The 27,636-nt window shown below is 38.9% G+C and overlaps 2 protein-coding genes across 2 annotated transcripts in view; one reads left to right on the forward strand and one right to left on the reverse strand.

Moving 5' to 3' along the window:
* Positions 1 to 20,736, forward strand: part of LOC139720004 (uncharacterized) — a 41,254-nt gene extending 20,518 nt beyond the window's left edge. The window contains exon 4 of the mRNA XM_071631379.1: positions 20,362 to 20,736. Coding sequence (XP_071487480.1) covers positions 20,362 to 20,654 — 293 coding nt within the window. The 3' untranslated portion in view covers positions 20,655 to 20,736. The remainder of the gene's footprint in view (positions 1 to 20,361) is intronic.
* Positions 2,761 to 5,165, reverse strand: LOC139720003 (thiosulfate sulfurtransferase-like). The gene is made up of 2 exons (XM_071631378.1): positions 4,574 to 5,165; positions 2,761 to 3,059 (listed from the first exon to the last, which is right to left on the reverse strand). Exons 1-2 carry the CDS (start codon positions 5,163 to 5,165, stop codon positions 2,761 to 2,763), a joined length of 891 nt encoding a protein of 296 aa, XP_071487479.1.
* Positions 20,737 to 27,636: the final 6,900 nt, after the last annotated feature.

Here is a 27,636-nt window from a genome sequence, read left to right on the forward strand (position 1 = left end):
TCATCGGGTTAACCATGATCTGACTCATCTTCCATTTTGATGTTTACAAAATTGCTTCTGAAGATTCTGAAGATTGCTTCTGAAGATTCTGAAGATTGCGTCTGAACATTCATGACTTCTGTGAGATAAAACATTAGAACTTTATCTTTCATAAAATGTGCTTTTAGGGTGGTGTTTTTTTTTGGCCTGGAAAAGTCAACATGACAAAGAGAAGACTCTAGTGTAAACTTTATTGGAATTTGAGATAGGCTGTTTTGTAGATAATCTGTCAATGTTGAGTAGAGTTGAGTTGAGTTGAGGTGAGGTTTATTGAACATTTCCATAAAAAACAGAAAGTGAAAACAGACAGCATTACAAACAATAAGATTTATAAAAGCATGACGTAATTAAAAAAAGATATTCATGAAAATTTGAGAAACAATATTTGAAAATGTCGTGATTGTCTGTGTATCTTTGACATGATTGTCAGGAGACATGTCCTGGTCATGTGACCATAAAGTTGTCTGCTTACCACATATTCCTCTTTTCTTTTTCTTTTTTGTTGCCCTTACAGCAACTGTAAGTTTCAGTAATTGTTCATTACCTGAGGCACATCCTTTTTTTACATCACGCCAGTGAATATGTTAAAAAGATATTGTGCTCTGAACATCACTTCCAGTAGAGGATAAGTTCTGAATACACAAATTCAGCTCAAGTAATATTTCTTGCTTAGTTTGTGCATTTAAAATGCAGAATCCTCCTCAAGCAACACACATGTACTGTAACAGATTATGTAAATGCTTGTTACAGCTTATATAGTTTCTGTATGCTGCCATAGAAAATATCATGTATGCTGCCATAGAAGGTGACTAATACTGTGTAGCTTTATATTCATGGAATGATTACTGTTCATCAGTTTTGCTCAAACTCACACATATCCGTTCACAATCTTCTGAAAAAAATTTGATTTTCATCTGCTGTGTCTTGCTTCACACCAGTGTTCAATACATTGATGTACATTTGTACATTGTACTATCTGACATTATTTTCTCACATCGCAGGTGAATCCTATGGCTTATGTTGAGTGCTAGACTCTTTCCAGGCTCTATGTGGTATAATCCGTGCTGCACAAATTGCACAGGGTTACTCTGACAACCTATTATTTTCTGGAAAAAAAAAAGAAATCAAAGCAAGCCATATCTTTCAATATTAAAATCTGCCCACTTTTTATTCAAACTTTTAGTCATCACAGTTGTATTTCTTTAACATGAAAACATCAATGAAAAAAATATTTTCATCATATGTTGGCCTAGTATTTGATTTATCTTTTGTTCCTCTTTTAGAATAATGATAGGTTGTTGTGAATTGATATTTTTAGAATGGTAGGAAATCTGCTTGAACAGCACACGACCAAACCTATTCAGACTGTGTGTGTGAGGATGCAGTGAACATTGTCAATATCCTGCACAGCCTTGAAAATAAAGATAAGATAAATACAATAATGTTTCTTCCCGTACCTCTTTCAAGATATCCATCTACTTTTAATGAATAAAGATGTATTCATATTTAACATTATATAAAACAGACATGATGCTTATATTTCTATATCATAACCTTACATGTACCTACTGTATCAGGATATAACATAATATTTTTTTTTTTCAAACAGATTTTACTAGTGACTCTGTAGTACATTGAACAAACCATTCAACTTTCAGCTCGAGTAGCAATGCACACAAAGTAATTTTTCAGCAGCAGCCTAGAAAATCTGCTAATTATCTTAATATATTATACCTAGACAAATTCACTACAGCTGGGTATTTTGAGGTGCCCTTGTTTGGGGAAATCTTGTAGTTTGCCTGACATTTATTACTCAAACAATGTCAAGCAAATCCCGTTTGAATGCACCTTTCTGTCGGAGGTCATCGTCAAACATTCAATATTAGCTCGTTTAATAATTGAATACCTGTCATGCACTTCAGGTGAACTGGGCATGTACAAATAGTTGCATGTGTGTGTGTGTGTGTGTGTGTGTGTGTGTGTGTTTAAGTGTGCTCGTGTGCTTGAGTGATGGGTGGAGGGGGTAGGGATATGCTGATGCGAATGGTAAGGTCACATCCTAGACTCATTCATACACTTGTCAGGTGTTTTATGTGAGAATGTCACAATGAGGGGCAAATCATGTATCACCATTGATAAGCATCAAAATGCAACATTGTATATTTTCATGCCATTGTGGACAAAATAAGAGTGCTCTTTGAGATGTTGAATGTCTTGAAGTGACAGTGTCTGAATTGGGCAGACTATTCAATGACACAAGTTTCCATTATTTTTTATTGATTAGATGCATTTATGTTGGAATGGTTTTCCCATACATGATAGGAAGAAAATATTCAGTTCTCCTTCAGATTATCACCATTAAACAATTGACAATAAAGACTACTTTGCGTTGCTAGGAGAGGTAACTTTTTTTAGACACTTTTTCTTTCCTTAAGGAAGGTTTCTTCAGAGAACGATATTTTTGCAGCATGAAATTTTTGCAAGTTGCCTCTAACATTCAATACATATAGTGTAGACAAGAGCATTTTAATTTTGCAAATCTTGGCTGTCGTGAAATTTGTGAAATTAAAATGCACGCGAATATTCCTCATTTTACAGTAGATAATATGGCAACTACATGTATGTGATTGCCTAGCATGTCCACTTGTGAAATACCCATTCTTCATGGACTGTCCATGTACATTGTAGTCCCAAAGCTGTCACAAACTGTGCAAGCTATTCTCATGTGCTTGCGTAGTAATTGATGTTCAGCAGTTCCGGTGCTGCTCGCTGCGAGAATTCGTCCCAGGATCCGTCAAAGACTGCAACATCCTCCCTGCCCAGCAGAAATGCGCCCATGGCGACGATGCAGGCTGTGACGCCTACGTTGCAGGTCGTGGTCAGGGGACGAAAGAGGTCGATGCCCCCTGCGCTGAAGATGGCCCGTATTTCGTCTGCCGATTTGAAAGTGCTTGATTCTTCGTGCAGCAGCTTTGTGAATGGGAGATGAGAGGAACCAGTGATGGTGCCGAGTTGAAGATCTGAAGATAAAAGAAAAAAAAAGAATATGTTTCATGTTCTATATTCGCAAGAAACTGATTCACTGCATTCTGTACAAAATCAATTCATGTATGTTAAAGCTTTATGTGGTGGACATTTGATTTGATTTTTTTCAAGCATATGTGGTGACTTGAATGTAGAAATGCCTTTTGTGGATCAATGGACTACTCTCCTGATACCTTCATGATATACAGTGTTCGGCATGTGTGTGATGGAAATGAAAATATGGTAATTTATTAATCCTGTATGTTAGGATGTTTGTATGTCATGTACGTGTAACTGCAGTGGTATGGAGACTGTTAACTAGTGTAATAATAATGATAGCACAAAACTCATGAAGTACATTGTAGTTATCCATTATGTTTCCTTGGGTGTTTAGGCTCACCGAAATCAAGTCAATTACATGTTAATAATGGATTATCTTTATCTAGTCGGAGAACTCAAGTGAAATGGTCCTGCAGGGTCCAAAGTGGGGCTGCATGTTGCAGATTGCTAATTGCTTTACAGAATGTTCATGTGCACCTCTCCCTTGTTTCCTCACTTGTTTTAGGCTGCGTTTATCTAACTTGAGAGAGAGAATCACGTTTCAAAACGAGTGTGGAACGGTGTTTGCAAACGTGGTTTGAAACGCGATTCTCGGGATGCCGTGTTTATCTACCCATCATACAATCGCGATTCAAGTGGTGTCACTGCGCAGCTGCTTTGCGCCATTTGACCCGGGAAGTAAAGGTCAACCGCATACCACCAAACATGCCTCATCAGTCACACACAAATAATGGGCAGAGAACACAACCGGAAACAGCTGGGATTTGACCTTGAGATATAAATGCGTTTCAAAACGGCATTGCATTTATCTACTCACAGAACAGCGATCGTGGTCTCAAACGTGTTTCAGAACGCCCTTTGAAAGGCGTTTCAAAACACGGTTGCATAACTTATCTAACCCCTGAAAATGCCTCAAATGCGTTTAGGATCGTGATTCTGTCTCAGAAAATTTTTAGATAAACGCAGCCTAAGTTGGTTATTTTGTGTTTTCATCACAGTAGCATGTGTATGTTCAGAAACATATGGCTGTCATGTTGGATTATGAGATTTACCCGTTCAAGACTAGTCCCAAGTATACTTGGGCAGGTGTCTATGGGATATTCATGCTGTAGCAAAATCAGCCCATTCTCAACAGGATAAGTGGACTTTCACTCAAATGGTTACTGCAGGAAATTTGGAACACTTTGTCCCTCTCCCCTCCCCTCCCGCCCCCCATTACTTTCATGATCTGTTTCTGCTTTATAGACCATTGCTTTATAGACTATTGAAAGTACGTAAACTTCCATGAACCTTCCCAAATACAAATTTATGTTTGGATTGTTGATTACGTGTATATTATGATGTTCATCAGGGATAAAAGATAAAGACAGAACAAGATGAAATTTAGAATTACATTACATTCGTTGTAACTAAGCTGATATGTATAGACAATATGCAGGCAGTGTCTCACTTGGCCACAAGCTCTGCCTTGAACCATCAAACCAGTGTGGTGGTCTGGTATCCAGGAGTTGCCCCACTCCCTCTTTGAGGTCCCTGAGAACATCCTCGTAAGACTTCACCAGGTTCTTCCGAAACTCGGCGCGAAACTTGACCCCGCGCGGTTCCTGTGGGGGCTCCTCGGAGGTGGTAGGGTGGCCCTGCTTGATCCACAACCCCAGACCTCCATCTAGGATGGACACCCTGTCATGCCCAAAGACACGGAACATCCACCACACCCTCGTCGCCGTCTTCGACCCGTAGACGGGGTCGTGCTCGTAGACTACCACATGAGTGTCGTTTCCGATGCCCAGCTCGGAGACGTAATCGGCGAACTCGGCGGCTGGTGGCAGGGTGACCCGGTAAGGGGATTGCCGAAGCCTGCACTCCTCCAGATCAAAGAAGAGACTCCCAGGGATGTGGCTTTCCTGGTAGTAATCCCGCCCGGGCCTGCCATGTGGATTCCATGTGACGTCAATGACTCGAATTGGAGCGGAGCCCTCCCCCGCGAGGACTCTAGTGGAGAGCCAAGATGGATCCACTAGTGGAGGGACCATCTCATTCATTTTGTGGAGCACGCTCTCAGTGCGCAATGGCATGAACAGGCTGCAAGATAGAATAATGAGGATAATAATTACAACATTTTGTAATGCACTATCACTCTAATGTCTGAGAAACAGAGAGACTTGATCAGAGCAATGGAGTGACATGATACATTGTATAGAGTGAATATGACAAGGGGGATATAGAAATATATTCATATGTGTAACAAATATTTACCCATAACAAGATGTGAACATTTATGTTGAGATTCTTTTTAAATGTTTGTGTGGATTCCACTTAACGAAGTGGAAATATTAGTACTGTAGAACGCAAAGACAATCATTTTGTGAAGTGGAAATGAATAAAAGCTGTTACAGCATACATAAAGATACTGTCCAAGGCCAGATTTTGATGTTGGACTGTTGCCAGCCCTGCGAGAAGATATATTTCAGAATGAATTGATGTACTATATTGATGATACTCATTGCTGTTTATATGTTTAAAGTGAAGTGTATAAAATGTAATGCTGGTATACCAGTCAGGTATTGGTATCACATTTAATGTGGTTGCTTTTAGACTTTTCCAAAATGTTAATGGGGTCTTTTTAAACAGCTCTACATATTTAAACCTTAAAGGACAGCTCAGATGGTAAAAATATTGTGACATTCATTATAAGAGCTCAAAACATTCTGTGTACACAGTTTTCATTTCAGATTCGTGATTTCTTGTGTAGTAAAGAAAAGGATTGATTCTAATATGAATCTCACCACTCATTTGGCTGAAGTTTGGATAGAGAAGTTTGGGTAGATTTAGCTCCAAATCTGTACTGAGTTGAAAAAGCTATCAACCATAAAAGATTTGCCCAGAAAATTTTATTCGAAAAGTTCAACATGAAGTTTACAGTGTTGTCCAAATCCCACAAAGTTTTCTACATGTAAGTGATGCTTTTACAACATCTTTCTCCAAGTCAGGTAGAACAAAACAAAACTTCCATCGATCCTGTGCTGAGATATATTAACATCACTATTCATATTTTGTGTGACACTGTTCAGGCATGTACAAATGTGTAAAAACAAATGACCTTTTTCTCTCCCCACCCCCCCCCCCCCTCTCTCTTTCCTCTACTGTGTATATCTGCTCCAGTTATCTCTCTCTAGGGTATCTCGCACTCCTTTTCTCTTTACCTCTAAACATTTGTATCCACATCGCCACCTATAAATCTACCCAGCAGTTTCCTTGGTCTTTTTCTGTTTCCCTTGTACACGATAGTGTACTATTGTAGGCATTGCCTCCCTACACATGATACATACCGTACATCTGTGGTAGGAATTTCCATTGAACATGTATAAACTCCGGGACTGGATATTATCTTCATAATAAATGAAAGAGCTGAGGAGTTGCGTCTGTATACCGGTATGCATTTCAGACTCCGGATGTACATTATGTATACAAGTGGGTCATTTTCTTCTCCTCCACCACATGGGCAGCATCCGGATGATGGCTGGGTTGTCTCGATTCGATTTTAGCAAGCATGCTGCTGTGTGTGTGTGTGTGTGTGTGCGCGCCCTGTTCCCCATCCGTCCATGTGATGTAAATGCTGGTTCCCTTCCCAGCCCGGCCAATCAGACGTGCACAGTCCATTGACCTGATTCTGGCCTGTTCAACAGGAGGTCCTACACCGAGTAATAGATGGCTGGTTTATGAGGCCGGATGCCAGGAGTATATCGGTACCTCGCCGATGCAGATGCATCACAAATGCCACGCTGTAATACTCTGGTGCACCTTTTATTGTACCAGGCAGACTTTTGTCTTTCTGTTGTAAGTATGGGATGATACTTGCGACATTGGCTCATAGACTACATTGTAGTATAGTCCATCCACACATGTGCAATTTAGACACACTGTCCCCATCTTTATCTCTCTCTCCCTCTCTCTCTTCTCTTTCTTTCTTTCTCTCACATCTCCCTCACTGTTACTATGATTCCATTTCTTTTCTACTCTCTGTGTTCATATCTTCCTCAGATTTTTTTTTTGTTCCTTGAACTGTACTTTCTTATATTTTCAATCTCGTGTAGAGATGCTCAAGCAGGCAGTACAAACTTGACGTAAATGTTAACTGTCATTAGTACTCTTTTTATTTTTGTTTCATTTTGCTATCTCAATAAATAGACCTATGTCTATTTTCAGTTGAAGTACAGAAGCTGGTTGACAGCACACAAAATGTATGAAATTTCAATTGTCTGCTTTTTTAAAAACTGATCGATGTCATTTGTGTTTAAATCAGTGGATCAAACAAAGTAATAGATATTCACAATACTTGAGACTTTTCCAAACTGAAAAAGAAGACATTCTTTAAAGACATCATCAATACTTTCTAGATGTTAGAAATATCTTCATGGACATACAGCTGTATTAGTAGAATACACAAACCCTTGTCTTATGGTAGATGCTACATAGCATTTTTGATTATGGTCTACAAACATATCAAATGATACAAACAAAAAAGTTAGTGTGGAGCCCTGTATATATATATATATCATATACCAATCAATATTTTATCCTAACAGAGTAAGATATGTTAAGACATTGTGATGGCTTGTGTATACAGAGTGGCTTTTGTGAATTGGGACCTGTATAGCAAGTTTGTGAGTGGTTGAATTAGCGATTAAGATTCACAGTGACGGAATTGGAATCAATTGTTATTAGTTATTAGTGACTTTCACCCTCTGAGATGATAAACAGCACATTTGCATTTTGGAAGGCAATATTTTGTTGAGTTTGTTCGATAGTTACAGTTTCGCAAGTATCAGTTGACTCTCAAAATTTGTGAAAATAAGCCCCCTACAAAATAAACTGGCTACATAACATAATCAAATTCCCATGTGGTATAAAAATAAGATATGATAAAGGAATTGTTTGTCTTGCCAATTTCTGGTAGCACTGCAGGAGCTATCATGTTCAAGGGCACCACATTCTTCCAGTGATTTGATCTTTTGTACAGGATGTGCCTGTATGTTTTGTTTATCAGGTATGAATTTTGTTTGTTTCCTTTATACAGACTACCAGTGACTGACTTTATACTATGTGCATTCATTGTACAGGTTTTGTTTTCAATGCCATCATATTTTCCCCATTTTTTCATTCCTCTGAATTCCGTGTTTACTTGGTCAGCTGGTCTGTGAAAAGGCTTTTGTTTTTTTCGGGGGTCGTTCCATTAGCTGTCATGTGCCTTGCGTCTTTATGCGCCAGAGTAAGCTCCTCACCGCATCACCGACCATGCGATCGGTGAAACAATGCGGACAAACCGCTCATCTGCTCAGCAGGCAACTGCAATGCAGTGCGAGTCCCACACCGCAGGCTCTTTACGGAGTTATACTTCCCGCATGTCAAAACAAATGTATTTATGGCCTCCTAGTCTTTGGGCTGACAGAAGCTGTGTTACACATTATACATGTAGGTGGGATAGAGACGCACTGTACACTTGTAGTGTACAGTCAACCTTGCCTGTAGAAGTCAAATGTATTTTGACTGAAGAAATAGCTTCGACTTTGCAATAGGGAGAAAATTCAACTTATGAGGGATTAAAATTGATAGAATGATATATAGAACTTGAAAAGACCCTTGACTTAAACAATTATTTGACGTATACATGCAAGGTCGACTTAATGACTGTAGTAGTGGTATAAAGTGGTTAGCATAAATATAGTAGTAGTAGTAGTTGTAGTAGTGGTCGTAATAGTAGTCGTCATCATCGGTGTAGTGGTAGTAATATCGTAATTATGACATCATTGTTGATGTTAGAAGTTGGTGCAGCCAATATGACAACCAAAGTGCATGATTGCTGCTACAATGCCTCACTCCAGTATCTAGTGTATAGCCTTGGAGTGCGTGCTGATGCTTAGGAGTGGTAAGGGGTCTTGGATATACAGACTACAGTGTACAGTACAAGCATGTATCACCCCCCCCCCCCCCCCCCCCCCCAACATGAACAGCACAGAGTCTCGGTATAGAGGATGCACATTTACTATCGGTCCACATTTGCACACATTACATGCACACAATGGCATACAAACAGGGACACTCAGCTGCTCACTTTGCATTACAGCCTGACTATAGCAGAGTACCTCCCCCTTCCTCCTTTTTTCCCCCTTTCCTTCCCTTTGTTTTATTATCATTTCATGTAAACCTTGCTGCATGTAAAATGCAGAAGGGATATAACACTACACCTGACAAGCAGGCACCAGAATTGTCAAGCAAGGTACAGACAAGGCTGTGTAGGAACTCACCTGTTTACTACAGTGGCATTCTGTGCATGGAGAGATTTCTATAGAGAGAGAGAGATAGGGAGGGTTAGGGGCTCTTGTATGTGCTACCCTGAATTTGTTTATCACATGATAATGGCTACTTGCAATTCCTTCGCATTTAGTCCATGGGCCAGGCCAGATATTGGTACCATCTGAGGTGGCAAAACCTTTTTGGTGTCATTTTGTTTGTCGGGCATAGATATGCTTATCAAGCTATGATAGCATTTTCAAATGAGTAGCTTAGTCATAGTAAATGAATTTTTAACCAATTTGGTTTCGTTGTTATATCCCTATACTTCTGAATCGAAACTAACCGCCATACAAAGAAGAGCACAGTCTTCTGTATGTTCCATAGAGCTGTAAAATGCAGCTCTATGGTATGTCCACAGGTGTTCTGTTGTAAACGCGGTGCGCTTAGTCTTTATTCAAGGCAGCGAAGGGAATATCCAAAGGTTATGATGTCCACAGCGCTTAGTCCTTATTCTAGACGGCGAAGGGAATATCCAAAGCATATGATACAGTGTATATCCTTTTATCTAAAAACAACAACAACAACAAAAGCAATTCCTAGTGAATTTTACCGTATTTTTCAATCATTTATCATTTTCCTGTGAAAACGCTACGGTGAAAATGCTGATACCACGCCAATGTCGCTTTATTTCCCTCCAACAATATAAGATAATGCAAAAACAATGTACCGGTACACTACGATACATTATAATGAATGATATTGTAAATGAACAGAGTGATTTTTGTTTAAAACTGATGTATTTGTTGATAGGGTAGTATAAAAACAGTATAGATAATCCCTTTTATGAGGAACTTTAGATATGATAACGGTACATTGGTCTAGATAAAGAACTAAGCGCACCGCGTGACAGCTGTGGACATCATAACCCTTTGGATATTCCCTTCGCTGCCTTGAATAAAGACTAAGCGCACCGCGTTTACAACAGAACACCTGTGGACATACAGAAGGCAGTGCTCTTCTTTGTATAGCGGTTTAGTTTCGATTCAGAAGTATAGGGATATAAATACGAGACCAAATTGGTTAAAAATTCATTTATTATGACTAAGCTACTCATTTGGAAATGCTATCATAGCTTGATAAGCATATCTATGCCCGACAAACAAAATGACACCAAAAAGGTTGTGCCACCTCAGATGGTACCAACAACCCATTTTTCGGGTCTTGGCCCATGGACTAATTGCCATGTCCCCCCGCCGCACTGCCTTGCTGCTACTCCGGAAAAGGTCAACAAATCGGTGGCCGATTGAGGATGGTGTGGACATTGTGCTCCGGTTTGCATCAGGCTAATTACACTTAAAGTTCAAAAGTTTACACCACGCACTGGTGGTATCACCAGATTTATTATTTAAATCTGTACCCACCTGTGAGACATAAGGTAAATTCCAAGTACTGGATTACAAGGTGTTTGCTCGTTTTCTTGGGAAGCATTTATTACGTTTGTGCTTGAAAACTGATACTGTATACATCATATGTTTCGCAGGATTTTCATTTTTACTCTTGCAAGTCAGGTGCTATTCATGAATTTGACAACATACAAAAATATTTACTCCAATCCCAACATGAATGAAGCAAGAATGTGTAGGGCCTACATTCTCAGTTCATTACTGTGTGGGTACCAACCCCACAATCGCAAAGTTTATAACCACTCGCAAAATTGTCAGGAAGTCGTGATTCGCAAAAATGCCTTAGTCTCTCTAAACAAATTTGTGTATGGATACAGTATTCATTGTCACTGCTACAAAGAGAAAATGTATTTGAGAATTTTGCAGCTTGGTGTGAGAATTATGACAGCTACCTATAAACAGTCTTGATTTGACACTTATCAAGTCACAATTTGACACTTTTTTATCAAGTCACCACTTGTATTGCATGTCAAAACAGAATGAAGATAAAAACTAAGAACAAACTCAGTTATTAAGGACAAAAGTGCTTAAAGATTGTTTTGTTGGAAGAGTGTTTGAAGAATATTTCTATAACTTTTTTATGGTACCATATTTCTAGTAAACATTCTATTTAAAGGGACGCAGTCCTCGCGAAATTAAAAAAAAATATGTTGTTGTTGGTACCTCCAATGAACTACTTTCATCAAAAACAAACTTTCAAATCACCAAATAAGCTCGTACATTTCGGTTAAAAAAGTGTGACTCTACAAATGAGCAAGTCTTGGCGGAGAGTCATACGTCATCGATGCACAACTCTTTCCAGCGGTGTTCTGCTCGTCATCCCTAGTTATTTATAAATACATGTTTACTATTTATTTTTATATTAATTGTATATATAGATAAGCTTGAAATATTTTGTTTGAAATAATAAAACCACATATTGTCACATTTTATGAAAAAATCAGTTATCATTTTGAACACTTAAATTGGTTTTCTGAGGCACGGCTGTCAACTTGAGAGTAGGGCATCAATGACATTGCACCTTTTGGCAGGCTCATACACGATCGCTTGCGGGAATTATTTTTTTAAAATCGCGTACGGAGACAATTGTTGATGTCCACACGTATAAATTGGTGAAAGGTTATATATTTTACTCTTCTTAATTATCAGTACAGTGAAAATCTCAGGACTGCTTCCCTTTAAAAAACACTGGGTAAGAAGTGTTTCTTTAAATGCTGCACACATCTATTAAAAGAAATGACACCTTTTTTGTAAGAGTTTCTGCATTTTCAAACTTTGCTGGGTAGTTCAATCTAAGAAAGGTTCATCATACCATGGTACCAGTCATGTAAAACTTATCACAATCTATGGTCAATAATGTATCGCAGGTCACAAAATATTGATTAGCACTCATAAACAAACTGTTAACATTTTAGGAGCAATCAAGTGCTTTGGAGTGATATCAGCTGAAATTGCCTGATGATTTTAGAGGATTTAGAGATGAAAACTGCATCATTATTTTTTTGTTTGCTTGATCTTTGTGGCAACTGATCCATTTTAAAAAATTGTATGTCATGGACATTTTTTGTGTGCATGCAAGTGAGTAAGTATTCCTTTGAAACTCCTGCACTCTGAACTATTAAAGGTTAACAGAGTTCTAAAAGGGCTCAAATTAATCTTCCATCATTTTGAACTTGCTTGCAATAAATACCAAGAAGCTCTGCCAAGAAACATGTCTGGCTGATGCAATTTGCCAAAATAACAATTTTTTTGTTTTGTTTTTAGTATTTTCAGATCAAAAGAGGAAAATAATTTCAGTTGTATGCATTATGACTTTTATTCCTGAAGAGCCATTCCCATTCAGTTGTGGGTATTGACAGTTATAGAATGTATATGATAATAGAGAGGCTGCATGCGATTCACTCTTGCGCGGAAGGGCGATGGATACTGCTGTGGCCCGATTTGTTGATGATTTTACCAATTATAATTATAACATTATATAGCAGCCATGATCAGATAGGTTGTCAGATTGCTCAGAGTGGCATAACTTTTTGGCAGATACTTCACATTTTTTGTCATTACCCAACTGATATTTGTGTTATCACAGCATTATTTCACACATTTCTTTCTATGTATCGTGAGTCCATTTTAGAGCAAAAATCGACACGTTTCTGCAGGCGTTTCAAAACTATGTTATACCTTAAAGTCTGATTATAGGCTTCAGCAGTCTATAGCAAGGTCAGTGTGAATACTTGGCCTGTTGCTATGATACCAAATTATTGGCCCGTAAATACTGGAGGATCTTTGGTAACCACCTATTTGATTACAGAACAAAACATTAAATGTGTGCAGAATGCTGGGTTCACTATGTTCGTCAAATGACAAGTTACATTTATCATGCTTGCGGGCAGCACTTTCCGACTGTATGCTGTTTCTTTATCAAAGAAGTGCTGTCTATTCATAGATGTGGATCAGTGAGAGTTGTTTTGTTCTTTTTTGATATCTGCAGTGTGGGATGAGCACATTTACATGTACAGCAAAATTTTGCAGTCAAAATGACCTTCTCGGTATATGGCAACCAGTGCGTGCTCCATGCACAACAATGTGCGCCCATCCATTTATCCCAAATTGATCTTTCCGTGACCTCCACCCCCCAAAAAAAAATGAACACACATCCCTCCATTTTCCAATACGTGCGCACATACAAACGTACAATGTATGTACAGGCCGCTGCATGCACACATACATGTATGTACGCGCATAGGGATGCTGCTGCATCTTTCATTAACATGGCCATGCCACAGCTCAGGCTTGCATCGCCAGTCCGTCTGCTCGACAGAGATCTGCCCCCCAATGCAATGCATGTTGTACGACATAGCAGATAGCAAAAGTAATTACATGCACACTCATTCATATTTCCCAGTCTGCAGGTGCCAGTATACAGCAGGGGAGAGGGGAATGAGATGTGTTTGCCAAGCATTACAGCTCGATGGAAAAAAAAAAGAGAAAAAGCAATTTCAAATCCATATATTGTGAAATGAGATCTGCGTTTACATCTAATTCTTCCATGAAGTGTCAACCTCCTGTATTGTCTGTGCCACACATTTTACTGTGGTCCTCCAACACAGCAGTCAGTGCGATGAGGGGTTTGTGTGTCTGCTCCGGTGCTTAAAGTACCCCCCTGTAATTAGCCGTAACCTTTTCATGTCGCGTTCTGGATTGGCGGTCCAAATTGGATTTGTGCTTGTTGTCCTTGACAAAGCACCGTTGTGTTCCTGAGTGTCTTAACCGACGGGGGATCTAATGGAAGGTGTCACAATCGCCTTGGGCGAGGAGCGGCTCCCTTAAAAAACAGCAGCCGACTCACAAAGGTGTGGTAAATTCTATGGGGCAGTTGCAGTTTTTCTCCAGCTTTTGCTCTGCGGCAAAGTTACAATACGTTCATCTGTTCACCAGTTAGTCATTCATGCCTTGAAATAACATGAAACAAAGGCTGAAGACATGAATTCCAAATATTTAAATAATGCATTTAATTACATCCACTCTTTTCTTATGTTCCAGCATATCTCTCTTCCCATGGTATTGCAAAATATCTCATAAGACAAACAAAAGGTATATTTCATCAAGTAAGAGGAATATACCTGTAAGTATGCAATTTGTGCATTATTAAATACCACAGTAATTTGTTGGCACCATTGTCACTGGCCTACTGTAAAACGTGATATATTCGCGGCATGAAATTTTTCGCAAATTGGAGCCGACAGCCTTTTTCGCGGCATGAAATTTTCATGAATTGCCACTGGCATTCAATGCATAAAGTGTAGAGAAGAACTTTCGCATGCATTTTAATTTTCCAAATCTTACCGCTCGTGAAATTCGCAAAAATTAAGATGCACACGAATATTCCTCTCTTTTTTCAGTAATACCACAGTAATACATATGTAGATGCGACAGTAATTCACTAGTTACGTTTCTCATTCTCAAAATACCCTAGTGTTTCTGGCCTGAAACTACTCCGCTCCAAAGTACTGTAAGCACTGTATGCACAGATCTCTTTTAAGATATGGGGAGAAGAAATATGTGAGATCACATGAAAAATACACTGCTGTGCAATAAGTGGTATTTCTTGACATTATAATTCACCTCATGAATGTATATTTGGTGCGAAGTTTGATTTTACCATCATAATTACTTGATGGTGTTTTGTGATTTTTTTATTGTGTATTTGCATTCACATTACAAATTACTGCGCAAATACTGGTACTGTGGTATTTCACTGTAAATGTGAATACACCCCTTTGCTCTCGCAGTTACCCTTTGTTTTGCGTTTATCCTTCATGAGATTGCCTGTTGCACACATGCTGTATTTTCATCCAATGCCCTGCAATGAAAGGAGCCAAGCCCCTGATTTACATGATGTGAGGCGACTTGAAGAAGAATTACAGAAATGCTCAATAATCATGAAGGCCAGACTTTTCAAATATGCCAAGGCTCTGGTGCCATTTCAGGGTAAAAGATATATGGAAAGTTACCATGAGAAATGCGATGGCTTGAAAAACATATTCTTTGACAACATTGATGCAAAAAAAAACAGTTTATGAAAATATGGTGCTATTTCTCAATGCATAATGAGGGAGGTGCCAATGTACAATTTGTAAGCAGTGACCTTCAAGCTGGCAACTTTGGCAAGCGAGACGGAACCTTTTTCAACCAACAAGGACAGGAAGATCAACTTTCCATCCATATTGAACGGTTTACAACTGAGTACTCGAGTTTCGGCACACATTTACAAGTCTTGTACTGTACAAGTCTCGTGAAATGGGTATATGCAGGTGTGGGCAGCGTGTAGAAGTTAATTGTCATTGGCATTGTCATTTTGTTGCTCCTTATTGCATCAAAAGTGACCATTTGAAGTTGATAAGCAAAGATGAAAGAATATTGGCCAGAAAGCTAACCAGAGACTTTACTTGCCTTGTTTAGGGAAAGTGCTGTTCCACTTATGTGATTGGTATTTTCCTTGCTCTTTTTCTCTTGTTTTCATAATCAGTAGTACAACTATTACCTTCAGTGCCTGATTGACATTTGTGTAGGCCTACTAGTTTTTCTGCATAATGTCAGAATTAATAGTATAATTACCCTTTTGTACTGTAACTAGCATTGATTTGAGTTAGACTTTGCCAAATGTTGAATGATGTTGGTCATCAATTAAAAAAAAAAAATGCAGCCTAATTGGTATATGATGGCTGCTCATGAATTCAATCGTTTGCTAACTTTATAACTCTTGCCACTCAAAGCATGGGGAGAATGCAAACTGTTGACCGGTAATGACCGATTACATGAGTGGACATAATATGTTGCCAGAAATGAATCCTGACAGGGCGACACATCACACTGCAGGCGTGCCCGTAATGAAGACTTGGTTCCATTACATGAGGCCACATGTGTGGGACTGAGGCAAGGCATGGAGATTTAAGGGGGAAGGGCCCGGGACTATTTCAAATAAGAATTGCATGATCACAGATCGGTGCATATTTTGACTCTGTCGCAGCAACCCCCGAGGCTGAATTTTGTGTGTGTGGATCAGACTCAGTACCAGTCGTCTGTTCTGCCTCAGCAACATCAAGTCTCTCTCTCTCTGATGATCTGGGACCCGTTGCATAGAAGTTACTATTATGGTATCTTTGCCATTTAATGGTAACTTCCATGGAATTCTTGATTTTTATTGGCTGTTGAGTATTGTTGCCATGGTAGTTACCATTGGATGGCAAAGTTACCATAATAGGAACTTTTATGCAACGGGCCCCTGGTTGTTTGTTGCTGATGCGAAGACTACGGCGGTCAAGTGAAGTTGTGCTGGGTTTGTCATGTGCATCGTCCAGTCATGCGTTCATGCGCTTCACGGGATGAACGTTGTGGGCGCAGCGTGCGGCAAATTGCTCCTCGGACGTGAAAAAAAAAATAAAGGGGGGTGTATGCTCAATAGGGCACAGCAAGCAGTGATCGTAACTCACAGCTTGAGTGGCCTTGGATGGCTAGGCTAGATGTTTGATAACTAGTGATCAAGTGGTAGAAAAGACTATAGGACAGATACAGAAAAGCATCTGTTTTACAAATGGGCCTTTATTGCAGTCTTTTCCAAGTCAATGATGCTAGTAATACAACCAATGTAAAGACTAATTACTGGCATTAATCACATTTTTTTTTTATCTCTCTGTCTCTCTGCAATAGTGATGTTGTTATTATTGAGGTGGGGTGGAATGGTTGAGACCCACCAGTAGATAGACAGTCACTGCAATGATAGGATCAATGTTTGGTTTTCTGCATCGTACTGCATATAAACTTTGACCTTTGATATCTCGGTTATCTGTTTTAAAATGAATCCGTGGCCATCTAATTCATGTACATTGAGTACATATATATTTATATTCTATTGAGTCTGACTATCTTCATGGAATTTGCCAGCTGATGGGTGAAAGCACATAGTATATTCTTGAGACTTACATTGTGTATGCTGTATTTTTATATCTTGAAATAATTTTTCAGAGAGGAAGTAACACAATCATCTTTTATGTTAAAGTACTAGTATTGCGCTCATTCTGTTAGCTTGGTATATATTCAAAATGTCCAGCTATAACATCTTTCTTGGCCTCCTGCTTGCAGCGGTCATCTTGACCGGCGTTCCCCAGAGTGGACTTTTTTAAAATGCATCCGACTTGCTTTCAGAATGTTTTGAATCACAATCTCATTTTTCCAGTTTAGTGCCTCATATCATTTTTCCTCATTGTTGTCCAGCCAGCCAGCATTTTCCCTTTTGGCAACCTCGTTTCTGTCACTCGAAATGGCAATTTCAAACGGTGTAAAGGGGGGGTTTTAACTAATTTGGTCGAGCGTTTGTGAAAGCTCTGAAATTTTGAAGCAGAGGCAGCTGAAAGGCAGGAAATAATGACACTGCCGTGCACTGCATGGGGAATGACTGATTATGTGTTTAATGTAACTTGACAATCTCCGCTGTTTTTTTGCAATCGGAACGAGTGAGATATCGTGGCTGGCGTGCGTCGGGGGAATTAGGGCCCTCCGTGCTCGCCGTCGGAGTTACGTACTGTACGTCTGCTCCACCGCCACACACTGCTTCTTGTTTTTTTGTCTGCATTTGGTACTGTTTGTGTGTTTGTGTGTGTGTGTGTGTGTGTGTGTGTGTGAGTACATGTGGTATCGATGTTTGTGTACCTCGACGTGTCCTCACATCATTGTGCACACACACACACACACACACACACACAAAGATGGAAAAGAAATGGAAGATGTAGATTGAGGTGGTGAGTGGGTTAATGGAAGTGATTCACATCATAGACAAGAGCTCCTTGAATTTCCTTCACGCCCTTTCCATTGGCAACATTTTTTGTTAACTTATGCACCTGTATTTTTGTTTTTGTTTTTTTTGGGGGAGGGGGTAGACTAATATTTTTGTCATCACGTTCTTAACATATGCCTATAAGCATTTTAAGTTACTTGAGGAAATATTTGATATAGTTGTATTCCTGTATTGACTATGACTTCACTGGTATGAAAACATATAAGTGTATATGAGTAATCTAGAGAAAGGAAAGATTTGTTTCTGTTGTATTACTAATCTTGATGATGAACAAATTGCATGCAAATAACCAATGAGCTAGTGATAGCATCATAAAGTATTATATAATCTTTTAACCAATACTTTAAATTCATCAACATGTTGTTCCCACATCATTCAAAATTCTTACATTAGTATCCACAGTAACATCAGTAAAGTCCTGATATATCAATGCATATCATTCGTCCAAGTGTTAGATTGCTTTGAATGACAAAATGCTTTTGCCAAGGTAATTTTTAATCTTTGACAAAAAAGTTTGTAGCTTACATGTGTCTTTAGTCCTGTCAGAACATCAGATACATTATCTTTCTAGCAAAACAAAATGGTCCCAAATTCTAGAAGGGACAAAAAAGATGGATTCATATCTAATGTAGATGTGTTGTATCCTAGCACACTGTGTAAGACAGCTATTAGAGGTATGATATGAGTGTGTGTAGTGTGTGTATCCATGCATTGTGTGTGTACATGTTTGAGTGTTGTTTTTGTATATGTATGAATTGTTGTGTGTTGCACTTGTGTCTGTTAACTGTGTTTTGTGTTTCTGTGTCTGTAGTGTTAATTGTGTTGTGTTGTGTTGTGTTGTGTTGTGTTGTGTTGTGTTGTGTTGTGTTGTGTTGTGTTGTGTTGTGTTGTGTTGTGTTGTGTTGTGTTGTGTTGTGTTGTGTTGTGTTGTGTTGTGTTGTGTTGTGTTGTGTTGTGTTGTGTTGTGTTGTGTTGTGTTGTGCTGTGTGTTGTTATCTGTGTGTGTTTGTGTGTGTATCTATTTCATGTTGTGCAATCTAGTGAAATTCTTATGAAAGCCTGGTATGGCCTTTTTGTTGTAACAACCCTCTTTTGCAACCATTCGTAATTCTAGTGTTATTCAGCAGTAATATTCAACAGTATTAAGACTGCTCACCTGCAACTGAACACTCACTGGCGCCGACGTTTGCGAGGAAATTCTCAATCAGTTGAAAGGAATGCTGTTAATGCGTAATTCATCCACAAATACACTATTTGCACAGGGCTGCAAAGTGTGTCTCTAATTGGAGCACTCGGAAGTCTGTAAATCCAGCTGACGCTAGCCTGCTTCACTTAGCCTAATTTTTCCTCATGTTGGTACAGTTGCCTCCATTTTATATAGTGTATGTGACACTGCCAAGTAGCATTACATTTCTGTTTAGCTGAGTCATTCATGGAATGCAAAGAATCTCAAGTATTTGGTGAATTGTCTTCTTTGGATTTCAGAATTGTGTACCGCGGTACTAGCTTATAGGGGCCTCGTGCCTCTCTCACTGAACAGTGATGGAATATACACTGCTGCCTTAAAAAGGGGCCCTGAAATCCAAATGCATGTTGATTTGTGTTGATTTATGATACCTTTAATATCACTTTTGCGGTGAAAGGAATATCTAGAAACATTCCATATATTTTAGACGATTTTTTCTTCTATTTTTCTTCAGATTACTTGGGAACGCCCACAAAAAATCCTTCCAAACCAACATTCTTGAGATGACCTCATCTGTCAATCATAGCTAAAGTACTGAAATGTTTAACAAAAGACCTTGGAATGCACCTACCTCTCGACTCAGCATAACTTGCATGTTTCTGTGACATTAATGTGACTAACAAAAGACATGCGAGGGAACATGCAAGTTGTGAATGAATATCTTGTATGGTACTACAACAATGTGACAGATTGGTCCATGTTTGCTTCTATGTACCCATTTATTGAATATTATATATGCTACAGAGTGTGTCCAAGCAAATCTAAAGAATGTCGCCATCAAGGACTGAGATATGATTTTGATATGAGTATGGAACAAAAAAAAATACATATTTCATATGCCACTGGCTTACATTTCTCTGTCCCCTGATTTTTCTCTTTCGCAGCTTTCTTCGGCATGACGTCGCTCCTCATGATCGTGGCCAGCGCGGAGTACGAGGTCAACGAGCGACCCCTGTCCATCCGCCAGCTGCCCGAGATCTACACCCTGAGCTACTCGTGGTCGTTCTACGTCAGCTGGGCCGCGTTCGGCCTCTGCTTCGCCAGCGGCGTCATGTTCCTCATGGTGGCCCGCCAGTGGCACCTTGAGGAGGTGTGGCTCAAGAAGTCCCTTGAGGAGGAGAAGAAGAGGATGCCCCAGCAGCGGTACTCAAGGTCCAAGCTGATGCCATCCTTCTAACAGGAACCATCCTCCCACCCCTCCTAGCGTCCTCCTTCCGGATTTTGTTTCCTTCCTCCCTCCGTCTCAAAAAATGCCCCCCCCCCCCCCTGTGAAAAAAAGACTGCATTATTCCATCGCTTGCCCTCGCTCGTCACATCCCATCCCTCGTGAAGGTCTTTGCCACAGCTTTGCTGTCACAATCATTGCAATTACCATAGCAATGACTTGAATGCCATCCACTGATTGGTTAATTCCTACCCGTTGCCATGGTAACTGCAATTACTGTGAGATGCAGTTACTGTAGAGAGCTCTATCACATAGGGCCCTGACTTTTTTTTTTAAATCAAATTTAAAACAGAGTACTTGCAATTAAACATCAGTCGACACACACACACATAAATTCAAAAAGAACCAAATTTCGGTAGGGGCTGTGTGTTAGAAAGTTTGCCATGGAAAGTGACGATTTGATGGTGATGTCTGACGTGACAGTAGTGACAAGGGGGATATTGAGTACACAAAAGTAGAGATTTTGGTTGGGATGTATTCAGACCAGCAATAATCTCATCAGATATAAGATTCCATAGTATTCCTCCTCAGTACAATAGCAATAACAAGTCTTATGTGGTGTCTGGTGGATGGCTTGGACCATTCCAAACGCTCCATACGTGACATAAAATTCCACTTGTGAAATATTCGGGAATGAATAACCACAAGAATTCTTCAGTCGTCATTCCCAAGCGATACATACTCTGGCATAAATTTGATGTACAGTCAAAAGAGATTGAGCCATGTAAACAATAATCCATGTGTCTCTGCATTATTTGAAGAACAATTATATTTGTCACCACTTTTATGCATCATTTGATTGGACCAGGGTGATGTTATGCAATACACTCACTTGCATGTAACCTGACTGAAATATTAAACAAATCAGATTATCTGGAAAGTATATCTTTTTTGAGCATATGAAGCACAGATATATGATTTTTTTTAATAAATAAATTCAAGTAGGAGCTTCTTGCACCTGTACCAAATTACATAATTGACTCCCTGTGATGGTAACTTTCTACAATTACCGGTACAACTAGCCTGCACACCAGCACTCTCTCCCATTTAGACGGGAGGGGGGCTCACTTTAACATATTGAGACCACTCTCCTCTGTCCAAATGCTTGTATATCTATACTCTTCCTTCTTCTTCTTTTTTTTTTTTCGTTTGCGTCAGACTGGTTTCACAGTTTGCAAGTAGGCTGGGCATATTTGCAGCATAAACCAGGTTGACCCATTATCTTTCTCCAATACTGGTAGTAGACTTGTGCATCACATCAGCACAGCGCATGAGGCTCTTCCAAAGACTATCATCTGCACCTGTCACACTCGTCAATTTCTTTTTTATTTGGTTTGCAGTGCTAGATGCTTTATCACAAACCAAGGACCTGTATGCTATTACTAAATGCTTTTCACATCAAAATGGTGTGTGTCAATATATAATTTACATATATCAGATACTGGAGACTCTGCAAGTCTGGAAACGTCTTTCTGAAGATCTTGACACTAAATCAGCATTTGCTATGGCAGCCATAATTTTAGTAAGTTACCATGACGGGAGAGTTCTTCAAGCAGCAAGTCCCTTGTAATGATGATAACGATATATTTTATCATAACAGCCCTCTCAACACAAATTGGTTTTGCAGCCCTTTACAGAGAAAAATTGCAGAAAAGTCAGTGGACTGAAATGAATAAGTCTTCAGATATTTCGTTAAAATTGCAAGCAATGTCATGTCACAGTATGCGTGTTTGATGTAAGCCAATTCCAGAGGCAAGATGAATAGCTTCAGAAAACATCATCACCCCTTTAATACTTCATATGAAAAAGTTCTGGGTTCGTGGGTAAAGGGTACTATCTGTAGATGAATGAAGCGCATACACAATTCTTACGTCAGAGTGTATTTCGAGGAAAGATATGAACAAAATTTGCCGTGATCTGCGTAGATAATTCCAAATGTCAGCCCACAAAGAAACTTTTCTTCCAGCTTTGATAAAGATCCATTTCTGTGAGAAAAGATGCACCTTCTTTTTTACAGGGACCTCAATGTCTTCTCTTGAGAAATGAAAACAAAACACCCAAAATGGGAAACAATAAACATCTTCCAAGGGTAAAGATACATTGTATGTCATTGCACTCATTAATCCCGTGCACATGAAAGTCAGCCATAAACACCATAATGTGGATCAAATATCACCCCGCAATTTTTCCTTGATCTATTGCGGCGAAAGTTGGAAACTTTTTGAGGTTTGAAAAGTAATACCCTCTTCAACTTGCTCATGGAACCATGCAGAAGGAATGAGTAGGGATAATGTTCTTCTTGCACAGGCCAAATATGCCAGACTGTATAGCTACCTTAATACTTATGACGGATTGATGATGTTGAGGTTGTGGGTTAGGAAAGCACACATGGCATACTGAAATGCACCAGTTTAGCTCGCTGATGATTATAATAAGAGTCTGAAATTTGTATGAGTTCAAGCCATTGTCTTTCTCAAACTTTACAGTAAGCATTTGTACCATGACAATTTCCCTGTGCTGGTTTTTTAGGAATATTTTCCTCTCCTTTTGTTCTTTTTTTTTTTCCTTCTTTAGATAGCCATTTGCTCGTTCGTCATAAGCACTGGATGTATAAGTATGGTTGGTGTGAAGAACTGAATACATTAGATAATCTACATGCACATTTTATGAACTTGCTGCTATCGATGTATAAATAGGGCTGATAGCCAAATGTATGGTACAATTATGGCTGAGGTATGTTTAACGTTTTCCATTTATAGCCAAAATGTATGGTATACAATAATGGCTGAGGTGTGTTAACATTTTCCATTTATAGAATTATTATCACTGTATACCAGGAGATAACATGCTACACAATAGATTGTATCTGTGTATTTAACACATGTGTAAAAACTATACTCATTCAGCAAGGAATCTAAAGGAACCCAGTGTATTCAATCTTGAGTAGCTAATATTAAGGACAGCTGTGTACTCATTGAGGTAGTGTGTGTACTTTCGACATTAAGGCTGATATAAAGTGTTTCAAATATATCACTCAGATATGGGTCAATATTTATGATACTATGATACTACTCAACATATTAATTCACCAGGTTAATTGAGAATTAGTAATAACTCGTTTACAAGGTATGTATAAGATGGCATACTGATTTATCAAATATGATACGACTGAATATATCTACAGTCAGATTTTGAAAAAAAAAGTGATACAGACTTTAAATAATGATATTGAGATCTTTACATTGGTTTTGTAATGTCATGTTTGATGGGGTATAGCCAGTTAACCTTCTTATTACCATAGCCCATCTGTTTCCATGCAATGTCAATGTTTTTGTTTTTTTCTATTCATTAAGATCATGCTGTAAAGGTTGGAATGACAGGATTACAATAGGTATTGGGGATGTACATGTACTACCCTGACGTACATTTGTATCGTACTTAACTAGTATCAGCATGAAATGGTATGAAAAGTATCAAAATGTTTGCATCAGACATGGTTCAACACACCATTAAAAAATTGATCCATTGATGGTGTATCCAATTTTATGACAAATACCATGATGTTTACCATCAGAACATGTACTGTTGTAAGCATAAAGGTTGCATATGAAATGTTTTGACAGACTATAAAATATATGGCATATGATATATTGAATGATGTTATTGTTGACTCGCAAGGTCAGCATACATGCATATATTCCTGTGTCCTTTGTTGACTGTGTATTTGTCCTCATACCCCTCACCGTATCCCACTTGGCCATTCGACCATGCAATAATGAATGAATAATAATTTTCATTCTTACCTTATATTGATTTTCGGGCTTGTATTCTGCATATTGACACCACTACAGTGTATTGTGTTGTGCAAGCCTGTGCGTCCACGCTGTTTCATCTGGCACTGGGACAAAAAACACTGGGTTTATTGGTACGCGTCACAAGCATACTCCTGTATATCACACAGATAAAGGCGTAGCATATGCCACCACACAGCAGTTATTCATGCATATTAAGTTTCTCTTTTAGTATCAGATATTGCTGGGGGATTTTGTGTTTGTACTGCTTGGTTTCTTTAAGGGACAGATGTTTTATCGATACATGTCTGCCTCAGTTTCTGACGCTTGATAGCAGTGAGAGGCAAGATTACGTGAGGACAAGGGATTCAAAGTTGTTTACATGTATCTAGAATTTTTGGTAATATCATGTATTCTTGCATATTGTGTGTGTACAGTACTTCCCCCGTAAAATGTCCCTTTAAACACTGTGGTGGTTTAAAGGGAGCAAAAGTCTGTGTATGCTTTGCATTGCCAATCTATATTCTGACCAGTTCTTGCTGCCGAGTTATTATTGTGAATACATTCAGAGGGTTGGCAAGATGGAGTTCAGTTTCCATTCGAACTTCGATGGAGCTAATAATCACTCCATCAGGTAAAATTTTTCAGGCTTGTTGTCATGATTGTGCATAAGTATGAAGTGAATATTTGATAAGTATGGATACCTTGAGAGTCTTGTTCAAGTGAAACACAATGTATGCTAGGTTACTTTTTGTATTGCAACAGTTTGTTTCTTTTTTTTTCCCATTCTCTTTTGATATCAGCAGCATTCATTTTGAAGATAATTGAGAAAAACAATTCAGGGAAATCTCATGCATTAAAGTCAGTCAGGATGACATCATTTTGAGGCTCTGAATGTGTGTATAAAATACATCAAATACATTCCCATCGGAAATCAGGAACACAAAAGTCTCGATTTGGAAACACAAACAAATACTTGCAGCAATATTGCTCGCATATTTCTTGCGAGAGCATACTGTGAAATATCATCCTGAGCTCACGCAACAAAAGAAAAGAAAATCTGAAATGCTATACTCCCATTCATTCCAAAACTTGGAAATATCCTGGTGTAATTTTTCTTTTTAATTCCATTTCCTGGAGAAATGAAGCTGATCTGAAACTGATAACTGTTTTGTTGTTGTTGTTGCTGTTTTCTTCTTTTGCCTGCCTGAAAATTCACTGGTAAAGAATAACATCGCAGTGACGCATAGTCTAACTTGTCTGCTACATGGCTTAATCTCCCTCTCGGTCTTGTATGCACTGGGTTGATTCTCAAAAGGGAACATATACATAGCTTTATCACATTGTATGTTGTCGTTGGCCTTATAAGTCAAAAGTCCTTTCCCCTTATCTTGAAAAAACTAGTGGCATAGATGAGGCATGCTTGTAAGTTCTTCTATTTTTTTTTTTTTGGGGGGGGGGGGTGGGGGGTAAGGGGGATTCAGGAAGAGAGCCAAGCATGCATTTGACATCTGCCTGTTTTCCTGTCATGTAGTGGAAATCTTGATTTGGATTACATTGTTTTAAAGCTGAATTATTCCCACAGAGTTATAGTGGAAGTTGAGAAACAAGAGCAACAGATTAGACTCCAAGACTAGAGTTATAATCAGACATATATTGTGTCAGCTTAGGCAAATTGAATGCTGCCATTAATGCCTGGCCCTTTGGAGCCTGATGCGACCGACCTACATGATGTCCGTGGACATTTCGAAATGTCGGTAGGGAGCGGGTTAAGTTGTCTGCGGAGGCACATTACTGGCACATCGAGGATAGCCGTTGTGGTCACATCACTCAATCGGCACAGAGAGGCGCTGATGACTTTCGCAGCCTGTAGTCCATAAAGATTGATGGCAGTGTTTGCGTGGGGATAAATCACGGATGAAAAACTGATCTGTGTGTTAAACAACATGTTTACGTTGAACAAAGGGGTTGCTATGACTGTGGGACCTGCGTGAAACACATTCTGTCATATTGACACTCTGATACGAGCAATATGGGGGAGAAAGATTTGTCGACAAAAATTTGCATAATGTGGGACTGAGGAGAGGGGTATAAAACTCCCCTCTCATTCCACATGTAAACCCAATTGCCCATGGCTTTGTGATCTGCATGTATCATGGATGTGTATCATATTGCACTGTATATATAATGTTAAACGAAGAGACCAGTTGCGCATTATTAACGTCCAACAAATTTTAATGGTTGCACCTGATTGAGATATTGGGTTACAGATTGTCTGTAGAGCTGAAGAAGATGTGTGATGGTGTTGAAAATGGAGGTGCGACCATTAAAATTTGTTGAACATTAATAATGCATTAATAATTATATCTTCATTTCATATTCTGAGTACCGGAGCTAACGCACGAACTAAATATCCTCATCGTATTGCAGGGTATGATACAGTATTTTCATTGCTGCAACCCACATGAAGACTGGTGGGTGGGACTATCAGTAATCAGTAGTGACAGAGTGACCTCTGCTCCACATGAAAGTTACTACGAGTTCTGTCGTTGGCAAGAGCATGGCTGTCCGTGCCCAAAGACAATTTTTTCTAAAAGTTATGCCAGCGTTTGAAGCAGCAAAGCTTTAGCTAGTATAACAGCTACAATGGGTAACTCGTTGGGAAGTGAATTTATCAAATTTGTGTACTGCTTACACAAGGATATAAGTCCCACAGGGTTTGTTCACACTACTTTTTGTGGAGAAAAGCTCATGGGAAAAGTTTCAGAAAGAGTGAAACAGTATCATGCAGAAAACAGTTTCAAATGTAGTTTTGCAGCTATCCAATGATGTCATTATGTGGAACATTTAATAGTCACCAGTAATAATCATTACTAGTGATCCTATGTAAATGCTTCTTATACCATCAATTCTAATGATAATGAATATTGAGTAAAAACAACAACAAACAAATGTAATGCCAGTATGTAAAGAGGTCAAGAATGTACAAGCCAGTAAACATAAAGAAATGGAATGTAATTGATTGTTCATTTCAGCTGATAAGTTCAATGATATTCTCTGCAATGTCTAGGTTATGTGTGAAGTTGTAGGTATGTAAAGGTATTATGATTATAATAAATATATCGTGTATTTCAGATGAAGTC

The sequence above is a fragment of the Diadema antillarum genome, unplaced genomic scaffold (assembly GCF_040938485.1).
Source record: "Diadema antillarum isolate AM-2024a unplaced genomic scaffold, OU_Dant_1.0 scf00000119, whole genome shotgun sequence".
In the NCBI taxonomy this organism is placed as follows: domain Eukaryota; kingdom Metazoa; phylum Echinodermata; class Echinoidea; order Diadematoida; family Diadematidae; genus Diadema; species Diadema antillarum.